The sequence below is a fragment of the Phoca vitulina genome, unplaced genomic scaffold (assembly GCF_004348235.1).
Source record: "Phoca vitulina isolate PV1807 unplaced genomic scaffold, GSC_HSeal_1.0 scaffold37, whole genome shotgun sequence".
Taxonomy (NCBI): Eukaryota; Metazoa; Chordata; class Mammalia; order Carnivora; family Phocidae; genus Phoca; species Phoca vitulina.
The window spans coordinates 9,505,748-9,526,617 of record NW_022589740.1 but is presented as its reverse complement, the minus strand read 5'-3'; the positions used below and the strand labels follow the sequence as shown (position 1 = coordinate 9,526,617).

Sequence of the window (20,870 nt, the reverse complement as noted above, 5' to 3'; positions counted from 1 at the left end):
GTACTCCTGATCACCGGGTTAAATGTATACTTTATTTATTTTGTTAAAAAATATTTTATTTATTTGACAGAGAGAGAGTGACCACAAGCAGGGGGAGCAGCAGAGGAAGAGGGAAAAGCAGGCTTCCCACCAAGCAGTGAGTCCGACGTGGGGCCCTATTCCAGGACCCCGGGACCATGACCCAAGCCAAAGACAGATGCCCAACTGACTGAGCCACCCACGCGCCCCTAAATATATACTTTAAAAATACTATTTTTCTTTGCTTCCTACTCAATTTTTGGAGTATACTTAAAAAAAAAAAAAAAAAGAACAGGGCACCTGGGTGGCTCAGTCTGTTAAGCATCTGCTTTCGGCTCAGGTCAGGATCTCAGGGTCCTGGGATCGAGCCCCACATTGGGCTCCCTGCTCGGCGGGGAGCCTGCTTCTCCCTCTCCCACTCCCCCTGCTTGTGCGCTCTCTCTGTGTCAAATAAATAAATAAAATCTTAAAAAAAAAAGAGACCAGATTGCTATCAGAGTTTTTGTAGTTACAAAGAAAAAAATCCCTTAAAAATGGGAATAATTTGAAGAAACAGCAGTTTCCCCACCGCAATATATAATTTAGGTGTGGAGACAGCCTGGCACTAATCGACACCTTTCAGAGTTAAGGATTTTATTTAATTTATTTTTTTAAGATTTTATTTATTTATTTGACAGAGAGAAACACAGCGAGAGAGGGAACACAAGCAGGGGGAGTGGGAGAGGGAGAAGCAGGCTTCCCACTGAGCAGGGAGCCCGATGTGGGGCTCGATCCCAGGACCCTGAGATCATGACCTGAGCCGAAGGCAGACGCTTAATGACTGAGCCACCCAGGCACCCCAGGATTTTAAAAAGACTGACAGAATGATGACTGCTACTTGGAGTATTTATGGCTTATATAAGGGCAGATATGCAGAGCTTAGTGTTGAAATGGAAAAAACGGGCCACCTTGCCTTCACAGAAAAATGACTCCGAGATAGAAAAACCTAACATGTGAATTATAACATCAATATTCAACTCATTTTCTTTCCAAGCTATTTGGATTAGGTTTCAAAACTTAGTAGGCCAGAAGAGACTTAGAATCATGTTTATCACCTCAAGAGACTCCATGTAGGCCTCGGAGGGCTCTAAAGGAAAAAAAAAAATGCTAGAAATTATGACAAGTTCTTTTCAGTTTGCTGGTAAGGTTTCCCTGTTGAATAACTAGGGTTGGGCACGGTGGGGGTGGGTAAGGGTACTGATTCCCAGGAGTTCACACACTATTAATTTCTGAGCACCTCTGTGCCTTTTTTGCCCCTTTTCCTTATGATTGCCCTAAGGCAGGGGTTAAGATGGGAGGCATGGCTTTGGCTTCTCTTCTATCTCCAGGCTAAAATCAGAAATGCCCAGGGGAGCAGGATGGCAACATCACCGATGAACAAAGCAGAGGGTGGTGACCTGGAGGGTCCCTGCTTTTCCCCTCCGGCTGGTCAATGCTGAGAGGCAAGAGAGCCAAGTGGGGCCCAAACTAATGATTTTTCAAAAGGGCCTGGGTATTTTTTAGTGAGACTGCTTGATTTTTAAATGATAGCTTATTTTATTTTTTTTCATTTTTATTTTTTTTTAATTTTTTTTTTTAAAGATTTTATTTATTTATTTGAGAGAGAGAATGAGATAGAGAGAGCACATGAGATGGGGGAGGGTCAGAGGGAGAAGCAGACTCCCTGCTGAGCAAGGAGCCCGATGCGGGACTCGATCCCGGGACTCCAGGATCATGACCTGAGCCGAAGGCAGTCGCTTAACCAACTGAGCCACCCAGGCGCCCAATGATAGCTTATTTTAAAAAACGTTCTGGGGTCACCAAAATGCTTTTCGCTGGCTTGCAGTCCATTGGCAGGGCTCCTGCTTGATGGCTGCCAAGGCTACAGGGCTGTTGGTGGGCCAGTTCGATGGTGTTATCCAGGAGTGATTTCCTGATGTCCAGCCCAGAGCCTTTTCATGGACTTTGTAAGCACCTAATTCCTCGTATCAAATCCCTTTCTGCTTAAGACAGGGTGGTTTCTTGTTCTTATAACTGAACCCGGACTGGCAGCTAAATATAACATACCAGATTACCACTTGGAGGGGAAACCTGGGTGGCTCAGTCAGTTAAGCGTCTGCATTTGGCTCAGGTCATGATCCCAGGGTCCTGGGATCGAGTCCTGCATCGGGCTCCCTGCTCAGCGAGGAGTCTCCTTCTCCCTCTGCCCCTCTCCCCCACTCATGCGCACGCACTCTCTCTTCCTCTCTTGCACTTGCGTGCATGCGCGCAAAAATAAGTAAGTAAAATCTTCAAATTACAACTTGGAGATACAATGCCAAAAATTTCTCTCAAAGAAGTCACTTCAAAAAAAGAAAAGAAAAAAATACAACTGATAACACTAATAATGTTTTTTCCATCCAAATGTATACGGAACCATATCATCATAAATCAAAGTAACAAGAATTACACCACAGCCTGGGAGCATGCAGAGGCAGCTTCCACAATGGCCAGGAAGGAGGCAGTTCTGGATGGTGGGGGAACCTTATGAATACCCAGGAATTGAATACTTCTGGCCAAGAGTCTAGATACTGACCCACAACCGCTGCCATTAAAAAAACCAAACCAAGCCAAAAACCCTTTTATTCTTGTGTTGAAAATTCTAGTAAATAATTTAGTAGCAAGCATATCCAATTACATGCCCCTGATAATGAGAGCAGTAGCAAATAGTAAGAAATCACCCTGGCCTCACATAGAATTGTTTTTGACCTTGCAAGGAGCTTCCTATGACCTTCCAGCCATTTTTTTGAGCTGCTATTTATATTTGAGAGCAAAACAATGGTGTTTAGCTCTACCCCAGAAATAGGAAAGCTGTTGCTAGACTAATTTATGTAATAAATTCGAACATTCAAGGTACACATTAGCGTAAGGTACAGGTCACTTTAAATTCTTCTAACCCAAGGAAGCTAGCCAAATTTCTTTTATAGTTCCGATGAGTTGAATAATTTATAAAGGAGCCTTATTTGTTGGCCCTTCCAGCAGAGCTATCTAAACGGAAGCCACACTAAGATTGATGGCTCACCTTGTTATCTGTTTCACTTCTCCACACCAAGGCTGGCTGCCGCACCTGCCTACCCACCCCCCAAGCTGTATCTAGCGGAGAGGGAAGAGAATGGCAACAGAAAACAATTCCTACAGAAGCTCCAGTGACCAAACCTTAACTTGCCCAAAGACCAAGCTAGAATCTACAAGCATGCGTATGTTACAAATGAGTCTACCATACTGAGTCCTCCTTCTGGAAGTGAGCCACGCTGCATCCCTGGGTGTGGAAAACGATGTACAGTGTAAGAAGCAGTTTGCCTGCACAAATATGACCTTGATTCTCAAGAACTAGATTTTTAACAAGAGCTAGTTTCCATTTAACAGATAATTATTAAGAACATACATAATAGTCCCCGCCCAGTGATTGGAGCTAGTTACAAAATTGCATATATGAAAAGAGAGAAAATCAAACAGCTAAGCCCACAGACAACACTGTGATCTCTTTGCAAATATATCATCTATTATTAGAATCAATGTCTGACAATGTTTTGTTCAAAAAGCAAACGTATCTAATAACTAATCCACTCTCTATTTAAGAAATTACAGTAGCCCGCCCAACACTCAAACGTTCAATCATTACATGTTTGAGTTCCCCATCTCTGCTGTAAGAAATTATCATAAACTTCGTGGCTGAAAATGACACAACTTATTATCTTGCCGCTCTGGTGGTCAGAAGTCCTGAAATTCAAGGTGTGGAAGAGCTGTCTTCCTCTGTGGGAGCTCCAAGGGAGCATCTGTTTTCTTGCCTTTTCGGGCTTCTAGAGGCTGCCTGCATTCCTAGGCTCAAGGCCCCATCCTCCACCTTCAAAGCCAGCTGTGCGGCACCTTCCAATGTCTCTCTCTGCCCTCCACTTCTGGAATCATGTCTCTTTCTCTGACTCTAATCTTCCTGTCTTCCTCTGACAAAGACCCTGTGCATAATCAGACTTTACTGCTTGAGGACAGACTGGCATACAGTTAAGGATTTTTAGGAAGGAAACATTTAATGTAAACACTCTTAGCTTCCTCATGGGTTTTGAATTTTGTGCGACCCAGTGATCTACGAAGAAACATAAGCACGCAGTTGTCTACCACTGGAGTGTTAATGAAACAATATATATATATGTATTTTATATATTGGGACAACCTGAACAATTCAAGACACTCTTTCCATCTCAGGATCTTTAATTTAATCATGTTCGCGAAGTCCCTTTTGCTATATAAGGTGACACATTTACAGGTTCTAGGGTTTAGGACAGGGACAACTTTGGGGGGGCCATCATTCCGCCTATCATAGTCCCTCAGGTCACTCAAACAAAAAGAGAATATGCAAATAATCTTTGCAGCTACTGGCAATATTTACCAGGAGTACCTGCTTTAAAAAGCCATTCATAAGAAATTATTAAAAGAAAAATGATGAAAGATTGGTCTTCTTCCCTAGGACCAAGTACATAATTTCAATAGGACATAATGATTAACTGTGGAGAAAAATAAGGAAGGTTTTCTCCCAGATGTGCTTCTTGCCCTAGTAAAAAATCAAGCAAGTTCTCTCTTTCTCTTACTTACAGGGCAGATGACAGTCACATCCTGGGTGCCAGGGACAACGTGTTCTCAATTCAGAGATACCTGTCCACCTGTGATGCAGATGTGATAATAGCCGGATTGGTAATATGATCGCACTAAGTCTCACCTGTTTGAATACAGCGCAGTCCTGTCGTGTGGACAATGTTCATCGACATATAAGGAAGACGATGAAATAGTGGTTGCCAAGGAAGCAGCTTCAAACAGTGACGGGGTGCTGGGCACCAGGTCTGGCCTGTGTCGGGATCCCAGTGCTGCATAACAAAAGCACAACACACACTCAGGAATCTCCGTAAGAAATGCTGCCTTATTATCTATAATAATTTAAATCGACTCCAAAGCATACATATCAGATTGCAAATTAAATGATGAATTCACTTCGCTCTTCCAAACTGCCGCAGACATGTAAAATAGCTTCCTGCAAACAGGTTAACCGGAAAGGAAATGGCATTAATTTACAAAATGGCTTATGGAGAAGACATTATGAATGTTCTTTTAAAAACCTAATAAAGTGATTTACTGTTTCAAAGGATGACATAAAAAGCTCGGAGGACTTTAGGAGATAATTCGACAGAGATTAACAGGATGACTGGCAAATGTAGAAACACACAGGGCACCTGCTTCCCCTCCCTAGGACATGCACGTATCTATCATTCTCAATTTAGATCTAAGTACTCAGACTTTTTAACAGCCAGGAGACAAAGGCTTCCCAGACTAACAGCCAGCTCTCTCTCTCTCTTTTTAAAGATTTTATTTATGTGAGAGAGAGAAAGAGAGAGAGAGTGAGCATGAGCAGGGGGAAGGGCAGAGGCAGAGGGAGAAGCAGACTCCCTGCTGAGCAGGGAGCCTGATCTGGGGCTTGATCTAAGGACCCTGGGATCGCGACCTGAGCCGAAGGCAGACGCTTAACTGACCGAGCCACCCCACCCAAGCCAGCTATCTCTTAAACTCCTTTGTGCCCATACACATCTTTGAACATCATCCACAGCTCTTCTTGGCCTCATATTTAAGAGCCAAGGCTGCCTTTTTAAAAATGAGAACACTCCTACTTCCTTTTTTTTTAAAGATTTTATTTATTTATTTGAGACAGAGAGAATGAGAGAGAGAGCACATGAGAGGGGGGAGGGTCAGAGGGAGAAGCAGACTCCCCGCCGAGCAGGGAGCCCGATGCGGGACTCGATCCCGGGACTCCAGGATCATGACCTGAGCCGAAGGCAGTCGCTTAACCAACTGAGCCACCCAGGCGCCCGACTCCTACTTCCTTTTTAAAATATAGGTGCCTGGGGCACCTATTGCCCAGCCTGTCAGAGATAGTGTTTTAATGACAGATCCAGTCAGCAAGAACAGAGCTGCTTAAAAAATACACATGCAAGTCCCCAGTGATAGAACACTGTGGACATAATAGTTATGCAGGAGTCCTGTCCTTCAACTTTTCACACTGAGTTTTATTAAACCTAAGGAGATATTTTTAAATTTTTATGAAGATATAATTGACATAGAACATTGTACTAATTCTAGGTGTCCAATGTGATAATTTGATACACATATGTATTGTGAGATGATCATCACAATCTAGTGAACATCCATTACCACATATAGTTACATCTTTTTTCTTGCAATGAGAATTTTTAGGATCTACTGTCTTAGCAACTTTCAAACATACAAGACACTTGTTAACTGAAGTCACCATGCTGGACTGTGGATTCAGGCAACAATGGGCTCAAAATTATGCATTTTTAGGAAGCGTATGAATGGAAAACGGTCCTAATAGGCACTATCACATGAGTGCAAGATTTTGGATTTGGGGTTTGAAGAGGTGTAGATGGAGGGGTGGAGCGAGGCATGGAGGGAAAAGGGGTAGGCACAGAAGGGCTGGACTCTGGGCTGGGAGACTGGACACACTTTAAATGTGTGAGACAGTGCAGCTCTGATTCAGGTCAAAATAAAGAACGGCCATGATGAATAACAGATGGTAATAGTATAAAAACACAAGTAACCAAAGGGCTCTACATGCAAAAATTAGAAAGGCTTCAATGTAATACGACAGCTGGCTAGCGATCTTTAATATACTTGGTCCCACCTTCTTACTAAGTACAGAGAAAAATATTGACATACTCAATAATATTGAAAAGTGTGTCTGAAAAATAACCTCCCATCAGAGCTTAATGAATTGCTACTCAACATAAGGCAGATGGGGCTGGACAGAAAGGCTCATGCAGACTCTGGTCTTGACTTCATGAGCCAGAGACTACGTGAGTGATATAATACAGTGAGACATGATCTGTCCAGGGACTTGGACCAGGCAGTGGGGAGCTGAGCCCCAATCTTTAAGGAGCACCTCTCTGAAGCAGAGAGCTGTTTCCTCAAGCTCTCATATCCTTCAGTTTTTAAAAAACTAGCATGGTAGACAGAATTCTAGGATGATCCCCAGTGACCTGCACGCTTGTATCATCATCTCCCTTTGAGCGTGGGTGGGACCAGTAAGCATGAGAGGACTCCTGTGATTACCGCAACTTACACCGCAAAAGGAATTCTGCAGATGTAATTAAGGTTACTAATCCATTAACTTTGAGTTAGTCAAAGAGAATACTATCCAGGTGGGCCTGGCCTAATCACTTGAGCCTTTTAAATCTGTGTCTGGAGGTCAGAGATATGAAGTGAGAGAAGGACTGACTTGGAAGGAAGTCTTGGTTTGAAGATGGAGGGGGCTGCCTGGTAAGGAATGTGGATGGTCTTGGGTGGCTGGACATGGCCCATGGCTATCAGACAGGAAGGCATGGGGACCTCTGCCCTACAACTGTAAGGAAGTGAATTCTGCCAAGCACGTGATGACCCTGGAGGAGGATTCTTCTCCAGCACCTTCAGATGAGAACACAGCCCAGCTGACACCTTCATCCCAGTTTTTGAGACCCTGATAAGCTGTGTCCAGCGAGCCAAGGTGAGCCTGGCCAGATTTCTGACTTACACATGGTGGGCTAATAAATGGAGGTTCTACTAAGCTGCTGACGTTCTGGGTAATTTGCTACATGGCAAGAGAAAACGAATACACCCCGGAACACTGATACTGGCACAGAAGAGAGGATTAAAAACTCAATGGGAATCTGGCGATGACTTGGTGCACTACGAAAAGTGGAGCCCCCAAGTACAGAGCATTATAAAAAGGCCGAACACTGTAGCAAACTTTGTACATCAAGAGAATTGTCCAGTTAAACTCATTTTTATAATAGAATGTTAACATTTTCAAAGAATATGCTCAGTACGTTTTTCTTCGACTTTCAGAGGCCTTTTTGGGTGAAGTCCCTTTAAAAATGAAGCAAGGGGCGCAAGAAGTCATCTGCAAAAAAAAAAAAAAAAGCACAATATGTGCCGGACTTCCCAGGTCTCCAGACTTCCAGGATGTTATGTAGTGTATATACTATGCCCCCCTCTCTCCCCCCAGATTAACAATTGGACTCACTGCTCTAACTTCAGACGTCACATGGAGCATACTAGTTGAAAGTTTAACTGATACAGTTTAAAAATCAGTTAATCCTATTTCCCAGACTGCAGACACCTTGTGGTTTTATGTGTGTCCTAAGAAGACCAGGCTGTGTGGTAGGGGAGATGCCAGGGCAGGGAGGCTTAGGTAAAGGGTTGTCACTGACTGCTAAAAATTGCAGCCGGAGAGAGGAGCAAGGGCGATTCATGAATTCCTTTGCCAAAAGCACTAAATCTGGGCATCAGTTGTTTTCGAGGAGGCTCAGAAAGGAGGAAACCCCACGTGACACAGGTGGATGGGTGCTGCAGACGGGCATAGGAATAACACCCTATTCTAACCACTCTCGGGGAAAGGAAAGCCCGAGAAGAATCTAATCAAAGGAGAAGAAATTCTCAGGAAATGTTGGGATTCCCCAAAGAATATACTGATAAAAAATAAAAAGTCTAAAATGTCACTTCCTCTTTTAGGATTAGAAGAAAAAAAACCTTCATGATCAACTCAACAAACAAGGAAAAGTATGTGATAAAATTCAACACTCACTCCTGATAAAAACTTTTAGCAAACCAGGAATAAAAAGGTACTTCCTTGACCCGATTACGGGTATCAAATACAGCGAACTTCTTTCTCAACAGTGAAACACAAGAGCCATCCCCTTCAAAATCAGGACAAGGCAAGCCTGCCCGCAATCACCACTTGCATTCATCATTGTTCTAGAAGTCCTAGCTGGCAGGTGAGTAAGGAAGGAAGGAAAAAGAAGGGAGGGCTATGAGAAACAGTAGAAGAAAACCTAAATCTTAAAAAGACACTATTTGAAAAGACCGAAAATACATGTCTATGTCTCTATCTCTATATGCATTTGAGAATAAATCTAACAAAAGGGAGGTGTATTTGAAAAGACCGAAARTACATGTCTATGTCTCTATCTCTATATGCATTTGAGAATAAATCTAACAAAAGGGAGGTGTATAGGACAAGCAGGAGGAAAGTTACAAAATTTTTATTAAATTCATTAAAGACCTAAGTAAATAGATAATTCATTGTTACATTGTGTCTATATGGATGTACAGGGATGTGTGTATCCATATGTATATAATGCATATGTGTGTTTGAAACACACACACACACACTGTTTGCATACACAGAACAAGGTCCAATTGTAAAAACACAAAAATGTTCAGATGTGTTACTTCCCAGTAGTGGGGTTATGGATCTTTATTTCTAAATATCTTAGTACATATTCCAACTTTTTTTTTTTCCCTATCAACCACATATTATTTATGTTTTAAAAATTTGTAGTAACTGTCATACTGTGAATGTCCTTTTGAAAATGAGTTAATAGACTTGGTTTCTTTCTTTCTCTACTTTTTTCTTTTAAGTAAGTTCTATGCCCAGTGTGGGGCTTGAACTCACCATCCTGAGATCAAGAGTGGCACGTTCTACTGACAGCCAGCCAGGCACCCCCCATCACCTTGTTTCTTAGGTATATTCTAATTGTTCTACTGTGAATCTACATCACCTATATAAGCAAAATCAGAAGGACTTCTTTTTCTTTTCTTTTTTTTTTTTTCTTATGCGACATGTCTTTACCTTCTTCGTCAAGGCTGCTGAAACTCTGCCCCTCGGTCAGCAAGTCCCGCTTCTCGTCCTTCCACTCCTGGCTAATTGAGGACACGATCTCTTGCGAGGTGGCCTTCAGGGCGGCGATGGAGTTGCAACGTTTTTTAGAAGGTGAGGCCTTCAAGGCTGGACAGGAAGGAAAAAGGAGAGACAAAGATACGGTAAAACCACATTAACTTTTTGTTTTTCATTAAATTAAGATTTTACTTATTAACGTATTACTCATTATCTGAGCAGAATGCAAGACACTTTGTTTTATATACACGAGGAAAGGGAGATGAAACTGTTTGGGTTTTGGCAATTGTATTTGTCTACAATGACTTGACCTCAATGAGAAGATCCTAGAATACATGCGAACTGGAATACGTCTCTAGATTTTGAAGTCAAGTCTTACCTGAGGTGAGATTCAAACGTTCTGTTGCTAAAGGATACTTTTTCTGCCTCCAAGCAATGTTTTTCTAGCGCTGGGAGGAGGTTGGGTGGGTTGGTAAATGCAGATGGTAAAGCGAGGAGAATTCTCATGACCCTGGTTTTATTAACTTGGGGACTGGGAATTTCTAAACATGCCAATGTTTAATCTTATACTCATGAAGCCTAATTTAGCCAAGTTACTTCTGGTTGCTTTTTGCTTTTAAGTGACTTTCCACTGAAATTTCCTGCCCTCTGGGTCTTTTCTAGGTCACGGCTACGTCAGATGTTATCACTCACTCCCGACCTTTGTCCAAACAGCATTCTCCAACTTCAGGAGTGTGCTGGGAACCTGAACCAAGGCAAATGGACTTCACCATCCGTCCTGCTCGCTGAAGGCTGTCCCTTCACCTCTGATACGTCAGTGGGAGCGGCTTCGGCTGCAGCCACACCATCCCCACTTCTATGCAGTCTTTGCGGCAATAATTCTTCTTGGCTTAACACCGTTAGAGAATTTCCTTGGAGGAGAGGGAGCAAGGGAACTTGAGGCTTGTTTATGCTTTCCCTGAAGTGGTTTTTGGCAGAGGCCCCCCTCCGCCTTTGGGGCTTTGCCCAGAGGGTTAACCTGATAGCCGATGCATTAGAGTGACTGTGTCTGGCCTTGGGAAGCTCTCCAGAGCTTAGACTACGATGCTCATGTGGGGCCTGCCCATAGGCAGCCTGCAAGAACTTAACTGGACAAGGACTTTGGGACACACAAATGGGGAAAGAATAGTGAGCATTCTCTCCACTTAAAGAGAAGGGGAAGTTTATGTGTCCTGTGAGCAGTCCTAGAACCATAATAATATAATCATCATCATAAATACCTCCTGGAGAGGGCTTTAGGGCATGGAGGCCGACATTCACACACCGTATCTCAAACTACCCACGCGGTTGTCCGAGGGAGGCGGGCCCTTTTATAGGTCCAGCAACTGAGACTGGAAAAGTTGCGACTTGCTCAAGGTCACAGAGCTAGAAAGCATGAAACCCCAGGTGTCTGTCTTCTGTCTGAAGTTGTCTAAACTGGTGTTCATTTCCTCTCTCTGGAGGATTCTATCTCCTGGCTGATGTGAAGGGGAGAAAAGATAAAACCAGAGTTAGGGTTTTTTTCTTTTTTTTTTTGAGGGGAGGGCATTTTGAATGTTTAAAAACTGATCAAAATGGATTTTAATGGAAAGTAAGTGGACCAAATAAGTCACATTTTCCTTAACACCTCATCCTATCAAAACAGTAGCGACACCTGCTTTCCAGGAGTGAAGGGATTGCACACACGGGCTTCTGCTTTTACGTTCTGTCTGCTAACTCTTATAAACCCTCAACTCTTGTCTTCCAACACAGTATTTTAAAACTTTTAATCAGAGGATCTCAAATGTGGTTCAGGGACTACTAGAGGCCCCCGAGACCCTTTTTTTTTTTTAATTTATTTATTTATTTATTTATTTATTTATTTATTTATTTATTATTTATTTTTAAAGATTTTATTTATTTATTTGACAGAGAGAGAGACAGCGAGAGAGGGAACACAAGCAGGGGGAGCGGGAGAGGGAGAAGCAGGCTTCCTGCCGAGCAGGGAGCCCGATGTGGGACTCGATCTCAGGACCCTGGGATCATGACCTGAGCCGAAGGCAGACGCTTAACCGACTGAGCCACCCAGGTGCCCCGAGACCCTTTTAGAAGGTCTGCAATCCTAAGCCTATTTTCAAGGATGCCTGGCTGGCTCCGACCCATACAGCGTGTGACTCTCGATCTTGGTGTTGTGAGTTCAAGCCCCAAGTTGGGGATAGAGTTTACTTAAAAAAACAAATAAATAAAATAACTGTAAAAAAACTATTTTCATAATAATATTAAGACATAAATTGCCTTTCTCACGAGTTTTCTACATGCCACATGACCCTCTCGCCACAGACTGAATTCAGAAGCAGATGTGAGAATCTAGATGTCGTCTACAAACCAGAATCGGGGATCGGAAAAAATGAAAAATGATGCCACTTTTCTTAACGAACTTATTTGTTTTAGAAAATATTACTTTTCGTAATTATTTTTTATGTGAAAATGATTTTTACCTTTTTGTTGAAAATGGCTTATTTTAACATGCAATTTTTTTTAGAAATTATTACTTTGTGAGAATTAATGAATATTTGACATTTTCCTCAATTTTAAATTCAATATGGTAAATATTGCTAGATATAGCCCATGTGTGTGAAAGCCTTTTGAGGTCCTCAATCATTGGAAAGAGTATAAAGTTGCCCTGAGACCGAAACATTTGAGTACTACATAGATCTTAGGCCAATGCAGATTCTCTAAACTGAGAAACAGCTGAGGTCAGAAGAAAGTTGTCAGCAGCAAGGAAACGTGAACTAGAGGAAACACTCAGAGAACTGTGTGTATGTGTAGTTCACAGAGGAGAAAAGGCCAAGAGCTATGAAAAGAAACAGCTCTTTGTTTTCTTTTAATAAGATTTTATTTATTTATTTGTCAGAGAGAGAGAGAGAGAGAGAGAGCGTGCACAAGCAGGGGGAGGGGCAGGCAGAGGGAGAAGCAAGCTCTCCGCTGAGCAAGGAGCCTGATGTGGGGCTTGATCCCAGGACCCTGGGATCATGACCCGAGCCACAGGCAGATGCCCAACCAACTGAGCCACCCAGGAGTCCCAACTCTTTGTTCATTATCTGCATCACATACAAGGAGCGGGGAGGACCCAAAACCAAACCCCTGCAGGGACCACATAGCACCTAGATGGTGAATCTTCCTTAAAGGAATGATTTAAGACTCACTCATGGGATAAGAATTGAATCTTGTAAAAACTGAAGGCTTCAGGGATTTCTTTTGACTGGATAACCTCAAAAGATGGTTTGGGTTGCGCGTCACTTTGTTTTGTGCTGCAGAAACTCCTGGATTTGTTTTTGGCTGGCGAGAGGTATCCTGTGTCCATTCCCAGCCCTATATCCTGCCACTTATCTGCCTCTACACTTTACTGCTTTTCAACTCACCTAGCTGCCATTCCTAGAACCTACCATGTCCATTCCTACCCCTGGGCCTTTGCACATGCTATTCCTTAACCTCAGAGGTCCTTCTTGCCTCTCTTCCTAATGAATGCTAACTTATATTTAGGGAATTACTTTAAATATTCTCTCTCTGAAGCTCTCTTGTGGAAGAATTGGTCTTATTTCTCTCTGTGTACCTATAGTAGTGTATGCAAAAACTCTATTAACAATTGCTTCACTGGGGGCGCCTGGGTGGCTCAGGCGTTAAGCATCTGTCTTCAGCCCAGGTCATGATCCCAGGGTCCTGGGATCGAGCCCTGCATCAGGCTCCCTGCTCCGCAGGAAGCCTGCTTCTCCCTCTCCCACTCCCCCTGTTTGTGTTCCCTCTCTTGCTGTGTCTCTCTCTGCCAAATAAATAAATAAAATCTTTAAAAAACAAACAAAACAAAACACAATTGCTTCACTAGATTATAAATCTGTTACATGTTCCAATCCCTGACCCAAAAATTATTGAGGGAGGAACTAATTCACTAAAAAAACCCTTCCTATGTTATTAATGGTTGGTATAGTGCTAGGTACATTACAGGTGCTCAAAGTTAGTTGAATGAATGCATTCTTGTTCTAAAAATCTTACAGCAGTTGATTTTTAACAAATTAATGTACTATTATATTCCTTTCAGGAAGCTAAGTTTTAGTGCTTGAGACACACGATCTGGGTAGGGAATTTCAGTGAGGTTTCAACATTATGATGACTAATATTTCTAGAAAAAATTATACGATTTTGCAGATATTATTACACTGCCCGTATGACTCAGTTCTGGGGTGGAATGAAAGGATGTAATAAGACTTGAAAAAGTAATTTTAGGAATTCTTAATCTCAGAAAACAAACTGAGGGTCGCTGGAGTGGGGGGGGGGGGGGGGGGGATGGGGTGCCTGGGTGATGGACATTGGGAAGGGTATGTGCTATGGTGAATGCTGTGAATTGTGTAAGACTGATGAATCACAGACCTGTACCTCTGAAACAAATAATATATTATATGTTAAAAAAAAAAAGAGAAGATAGTAGGAAGGGAAAAATGAAGGGGGGAATCAGAGGGGGAGACGAACCATGAGAGACTATGGACTCTGGAACACAAACTGAGGGTTCTAGAGGGGAGGGGGGTGGGGGAATGGGTTAGCCTGGTGATGGGTATTAAAGAGGACACGTTCTGCATGGAGTACTGGGTGTTATATGCAAACAATGAATCATGGAACACTACATCAAAAACTAATGATGTAATGTATGGTGATTAACATAATAAAAAAAATTAAAAAACAACAACAACACACACACACACAAAGTAATTTGAAAGAAGAAACGTGAGGACTAGGTACTGTTTTCTTAAGGGTGGAAGTGAGGAGGGGAAATTTTCACCTACAAGGAAAGTATGCCTTTAAGCTTAAGGACTTGAATATAATCACAGTTGATAAAGCATCTTAGTTATACATAGTTATATATATATTTAGTTTTTAAAATTTAAAATTTGTATTTAGTTTTTAAAATTTAAATTAAAAACTTATTACTGAAGTTTAATTGACATGCAATTATTTTAGTTTCAGGATACAACATATCGATTAGACATTCTATACATTACTCAGCGCTCACCGCGAGAAGTGTAATCACCATCTGTCACTACATAATATTATTGACTAAACTCCCTATGCTGCACTTTTCATCTCCATGACTTATTTTATATATCAAAGTTTGTACCTCTTAATCCCCATTATTGATCTCATCCATTTCCCCACCTACATCCTCTCTGACAAGTGGCAGTTTGTTCTCTGTACTTAAGAATTGGTTTGTTCATTTGTTTTTTTAGATTCCACATATAAGTGAAATTATATGGCGTTTGTCTTTGTCTTATTTCACTTGGCATAATGCGCTCCAGGTCTGTTCATGTTTTTGCAGATGGCAAGATGCCATGTTTTTATGGCCGAATAATATTCCACCGTATATATACACTGCATCTTTTTTATCCGTTCATCTATGGATGGACACTTGGCTGCTTCTATGTCTTAGCTGTTGTGAATCATGCTGCAGTAAACACAGAGGTACATGTACCTTTCTGAATTAGTGTTTTCACTTTCTTTGGGGAAATACCCAGTAGTGGAATTACTGGATCATATAGTATTTCTATTTTCAGTTTTTTGAGCAACTGTTTTCCACAGTGGCTGCACCATTTTGCATTCCATCAACAGCGCACGAGGGTTCCTTTTTCTCCACATCCTTGCCAACACTTGTTGTTTCTTGTGTTTCTAATTTTAGCCATTCTGACTGGTATGAGGGGATATCTCATTGTGGTTTGATTTCCATTTCCCTGATGATTGGTGATACTGAGCATCTTTTCATTTGTCTGCTGGCCATCTGTATGCCTTCTTTGGGAAAAAAATGTCTATTCAGGTCCTCTGCCCATTTTTAAATCAGATTTTTGTGTGTGTGTGTGTTGAGTTGTATTAGTTCTTTATATATTTTAGATATTAACCCCTTATCGGATATATCATTTGCAAGTATCTCCTTCCATTTAGTAGGTTTCTTTTGCTGTGCAAAAGCTTTTTATTTTGGTGTAGTCCCACGAATTTATTTTTGCTTTTGTTTCTCTTGCCTGCAGAGAAACATCCAAAAACATTTTGCATATGGTGATATCCAAGAGATTACTGCTTATGTTTTCTTCTAGGAGTTTTATGATTTCAGGTCAGGTCTCACATTTAAGTTTTTAATCCATCTTGAGTTTATTTTTGTGTATAAGAAAGTGATCCAGTTTCATTCTTTTGTGTGTTGCTGTCCAGTCTTCCCAACACCATTTGTTGAAGACTGTCTTTCCCTCACTGTATATTCTCGTCCTCTTTGTCGTAGATTAACTGACCATGTGGGTTTGGGCTTACTTGTGGTCTCAGTCCTATACTATTGATCTATGTGTTTCTTTCTGTCCTGTTTTGATTACTACAGCTTTGAAGTATATCTTGAAATCTTAGATTGTCATACCTTCCAGCTTTGTTCTTCTTTTTCAGGACTGCTTTGGCTATTCAGGAGTCTTTGTGGTTCCATACAAGTTTTAGGATTATCTGTTCTAGCTCTGTGAAAAATGTTTTGGTATCTTGAAAAGGATGGCATTAAATCTGTAGACTGTTTTGGGTAGTATGAACATTTTTACAACATTGGTTCTTCTAATCCATGCGCATGGTGTCATCTTCAATTTCTTTCATCAATGTTTTATAGTTTTCAGAGTATAGGCCTTTCACCTCCTTGGTTAAGTTTATGCCTAGGTATTTTATTTTATTTGGTATAAGTGTAAATGGGATGGTTTTCTTAGTATCTCTTTCTGCTACTTCATTATTATTGTATTGAGATGCAATGGATTTCTGTATATTAATTTTGTATCCTGTGACATTAATGAATTCATCCATCAGTTCTAGTAGTTTTTTGGTGGCGTCTTTGGGGTTTTCTACATATATAGTATAATGTCATCTACAAATAGTGAAAATTTGACTTCTTCTTTGCCAATTTGGATGCTTTTTCTTTCTTTTTCCTGTCTGATTGTTGTGGCCACAACTTCCAGTACTACATTGAGAGTGGACATCCTTGTCTTGTTCCTGATCTTAGAGGAAAAGCCCTCAATCTTTCACCACTGGGTATGATGTTAGCTGTGGGTTTTTCATGTATGGACTTTATTGTGTTGAGCTATGTTCCCTCTAAACCTGCTTTGTGGAAAGTTTTTTTTTATCATGAATGAATGTTGTACTTTGATCATATGGTTTTTATCCTTTTACTTGTTAATGTGATGTATCACATTTTTATATATATATAAAATTTTATACATATATATAAAATTTATATATATAAAATATATTTTATATATTTATTTATTTATATTTTATGTATATTTATATATATTATATTATTTATTTATATATATTTATTTATTTTATATATTTACTTATATATAAATACATATTTATATATATAGAATTTGTTGTGCATTTAGGTATGCAAACCAATAACTATAACTATATATATACACATATATATACATACACACACACACACATATATGAATAAATCTGTGTCTATAAGAACTAAATGGACCTTTTTAAAAAAGATTTTATATATTTATTTAAGGGATGCCTGGGTTGCTCAGTCAGTCAAGTGGCTGCCTTCAGTTCAGGTCATGATCCTGGGGTCCTGGGATCAAGTCCCACATCGGGCTCCTTGCTCAGCAGGGAGTCTGCTTCTCCCTCTGTCTGCTGCTTTCTCTCTCTGACAAATGAATAATCTTTTTTGAAATGAATCTTTTTTAAAAAGATTTTATTTATCTGAGAGAGAGCATGCATGTGTGTGTGCACATGAGTGAGGGGAGAAGCAGAGGGGGAGGGAAAGGGAGAGGGAGAGAATCCCAAGCAGACTCTGCGCTGAGCACGGAGCCTGTCATGGGACTCAATCTTGATCCTGAGATCGTGACCTGAGCCGAAATCAAAAGTCAGACGCTCAACCAACTGAGGCACCCAGGCGCCCCCTAAATGGACCTTTAATATGATTTTTAAAAAAAGAATTTATTTATTTATTTGACAGAGAGATAGAGAGAGAGCACAAATAGTCAGTGGCAGGCAGAGGGAGAGGGAGAAGCAGGCTCTCCACTGAGCAGGGAGCCGGACGTGGGGCTCGATCCCAGGACCCCGGGATCATGACCTGAGCTGAAGGCAGCCGCTTAACTGACTAAGCCACCCAGGCACCCCTTTAATATGATTTTTATTGTACATATTATTCCATTAGATTGTCCCATAATATATTTAACCAATATAATATAAGGTTGGACATTTAGGCAGTTTCTAATTTTTTCCACCACAAAACAGGACTCTAATGATTACGGCATCAGTGAATACCTAATGGAATACTTAACCATAATTACTAACTCATCACAGCTTTTGGAGATAGTCCAAACCCTTTTAGTAAAAATCTTGCAAAGATACACACAGTGAAGTTAGTGAGTAAAATCCTAAGAATCTTACCTTGAATTTTCTTGAAAACTCTGGAATTCATAAACTTTAGAAATCTGTCAGCATAAAAGCTTGGTCGATGAACTGAAACAGTATCCTGAAAATACAAATCAGGTGTCACAGGTTTACCTCTCAGATCATTTCAAGCTAGAAGAAAGATCTACGCAATTGGTTCTCTGTTAGCCAATGTCCTGAACCAGAAGGCGTGGATGTTGGCAGCCCTGTGACCCGTGGTGCCCAGGAGTGAGGCTGGGGAAGCAGGCGTAAGACAATATGGCAAAGATTCTAGATATTCATGATGAAAGAGAGTACGAAGAGGGGCATGAGAGAGCTAGCCAAAGGATGCTGCTTTATGAAGCTAAATAGCTAATTCTCATTCCACTGTGTGCCATGTGGGGCTTTTAAATTCTTTTTTTACATACAGGCAACCGTGTTTCAAGTGTCATCTAAAATGAAGGATTTCGCTTTCGGTCGGGGACAAAAATTGGGGACATAAACAAGCAAAACAACTCTAATATAAGAGTGACATCTAGGTTAAAAAAATAGTGTGGTTTTGTCTTGTAGTAATCGGGTGCACGGACACTGGGAAGATTCCTTGGGGACAAGGCTGACTGATGACCTCTGTTATGCTGAATTATCTACTGATGAGATAGAATTGAACTGAATTGAATTGTTAACTCAATTCTCTCGTGCTTGGCAGGAGTCTTCAGGACTGAAGGGGCATTTTATTACAATCCAGGAAAGGAGATGGATGAAGAAGCTAATTCTCCATGTTTATTCAGTAACCACGTATTTACCATCAAGATATGCATTTCTAGAAATAGTAAATGTTCTGTTTTCATTCTAAGTTTGTGGATTCTAATAAAAAAAGCTCTGAAAATTTAAGTTTAGATGGTATAAAGCATCTGCTCTGGGTTTGGAATTAAAAACCCACATTGGACCAGAGGTCTGGAGCCCTGGTTCTGATATTAGTTCTAACTTTAATAAGCTGTGTGATACAGGAAGAAGGCAGGGTCTTGGTGCCTCCATTTTTTTTTCATCTGTAAAATAGGGTGTTACGGGAGGCATAAGGTAATTCCGTAATCAACATGTTATGAAGGACACAATATAGAGAAAGCCTCTTTGACCAAGGCATACTGGTCCTCTAGACCATCAGGGATGCTATAGATGTGGGAATTTCCGGCTGGTTTGACATGTGGCTCCTGTATGAAATGGACACTTACAACAAGCACAGTAACTTAGAAATATCTTACAGTGTAAGATGATTAAGACTCAGACCTTGCCTTCCAAGAGAAGTTGGACTGTGTTTCTTTTTGGTATGAAGTAACATTGTTTTTTTGTTTTTTTTTTTTAAGATTTTATTTATTTGCAAGAGAGAGAATGAGAGACAGAGAGCATGAGAGGGAGGAGGGTCAGAGGGAGAAGCAGACTCCCTGCTTAGCAGGGAGCCCGATGCGGTACTCGATCCTGGGACTCCAGGATCATGACCTGAGCCGAAGGCAGTCGCTTAACCAACTGAGCCACCCAGGCGCCCTGAAGTAACATTGTTTAATTATGAGGTACATTTGCAAACAAACAAAAATGAATCTTATTTACTGCTTACAGTTCCACAAATATATGATCAGTACAGAGATGCTCTTAAAAAAAAAAACACCAAAAATGGAAGATGTGTTTTAACTAGACAAAGGTAGGGGCCTCTTAGCAGCATCTGACCAGTTGAGAAGTAGGTCATTCACATCAGAAATCTTAGTCTGGTAACAGGGAATTAACCTTGTCTCAGAAAACAGAGGGGAAATGTGTCTACTGTCTCCCTTCTACGGTGAAGGCATTATGCAGTCTCCACTTTTGTCAGGAAGGAAAAAAAAATGAACCCACCATCTCGGCCTTTAAATAGAAGGAATCTTTGATCTGAATAATAAGCCTACACTTAATTCTTAGAAAGAAACCTTTGACCCTGTTGTTTACAAGTGCATTCTGATGAAGCCCATTCCTTAGCCTGTGGACAAAATGCAGATCTTTCATGCTGAAAGGTTATTACCAGTCTTCCACAGAACTGAGGAAGTGGGTGTTCTTTCCAATAAAGGAAAATAATAACATCTATAATTTATCTTCTTTCAAAGGAAAGCATCTGCTAACATCTTTAAAAAAATGTGCGAGCAAATCTTTGATATATTCTTTGGAAGTGTCACTTTGGGTTATTAACTGAGGGAGGCTGAGGCTAGTAAATGTCTGTCAGCTGCAAAAAGGTCAAATCTAACATCCAGAGAGAAACGTGCATGTGTCTATGTGTGTTGAGAGAGAGCGGGGGTGGGGGGTTGGGGGAGGGAGGGGGGGAGGGAGGCTGTTGCTTGACAATTGATTGTTTTCTTCTGTTATGCAATTCTGAGTTCAACAGACATCCTCATGCCAGTCGGTCTTAGTCATGTATACATCAGTAACAACTTGTAAGTTTTCACTTCTTATGTCTTTATTGTGTTGGAACACTCAAGGGCGTTATTTTATTTAATCCCTATATCAGCCCTATGAGGCAGGTACTAGGAGCTATTGCCATGTCTCGTACAGAGGGGAAACCAGGCCAAGAGGGGCCAAATCACAAGCAATGCGTCTAGATCACAGGGTTAGTAAAGTGGTGAATGCA

The 20,870-nt window shown here is 41.0% G+C and overlaps 1 protein-coding gene across 7 annotated transcripts in view; it reads right to left on the bottom strand.

The window, feature by feature from the left end:
* PIP5K1B (phosphatidylinositol-4-phosphate 5-kinase type 1 beta) overlaps positions 1-20,870 on the bottom strand; it is a 297,690-nt gene that overhangs the window by 60,417 nt on the left and 216,403 nt on the right. For all 7 annotated transcript variants that reach the window (XM_032427595.1, XM_032427597.1, XM_032427594.1 and 4 more), the window contains 3 exons: positions 18,245-18,329; positions 9,743-9,898; positions 4,787-4,931 (listed from right to left, as the gene is read on the bottom strand). In XM_032427595.1, the coding sequence (XP_032283486.1) occupies positions 4,787-4,931; positions 9,743-9,898; positions 18,245-18,329 (386 nt within the window). The remainder of the gene's footprint in view (positions 1-4,786; positions 4,932-9,742; positions 9,899-18,244; positions 18,330-20,870) is intronic.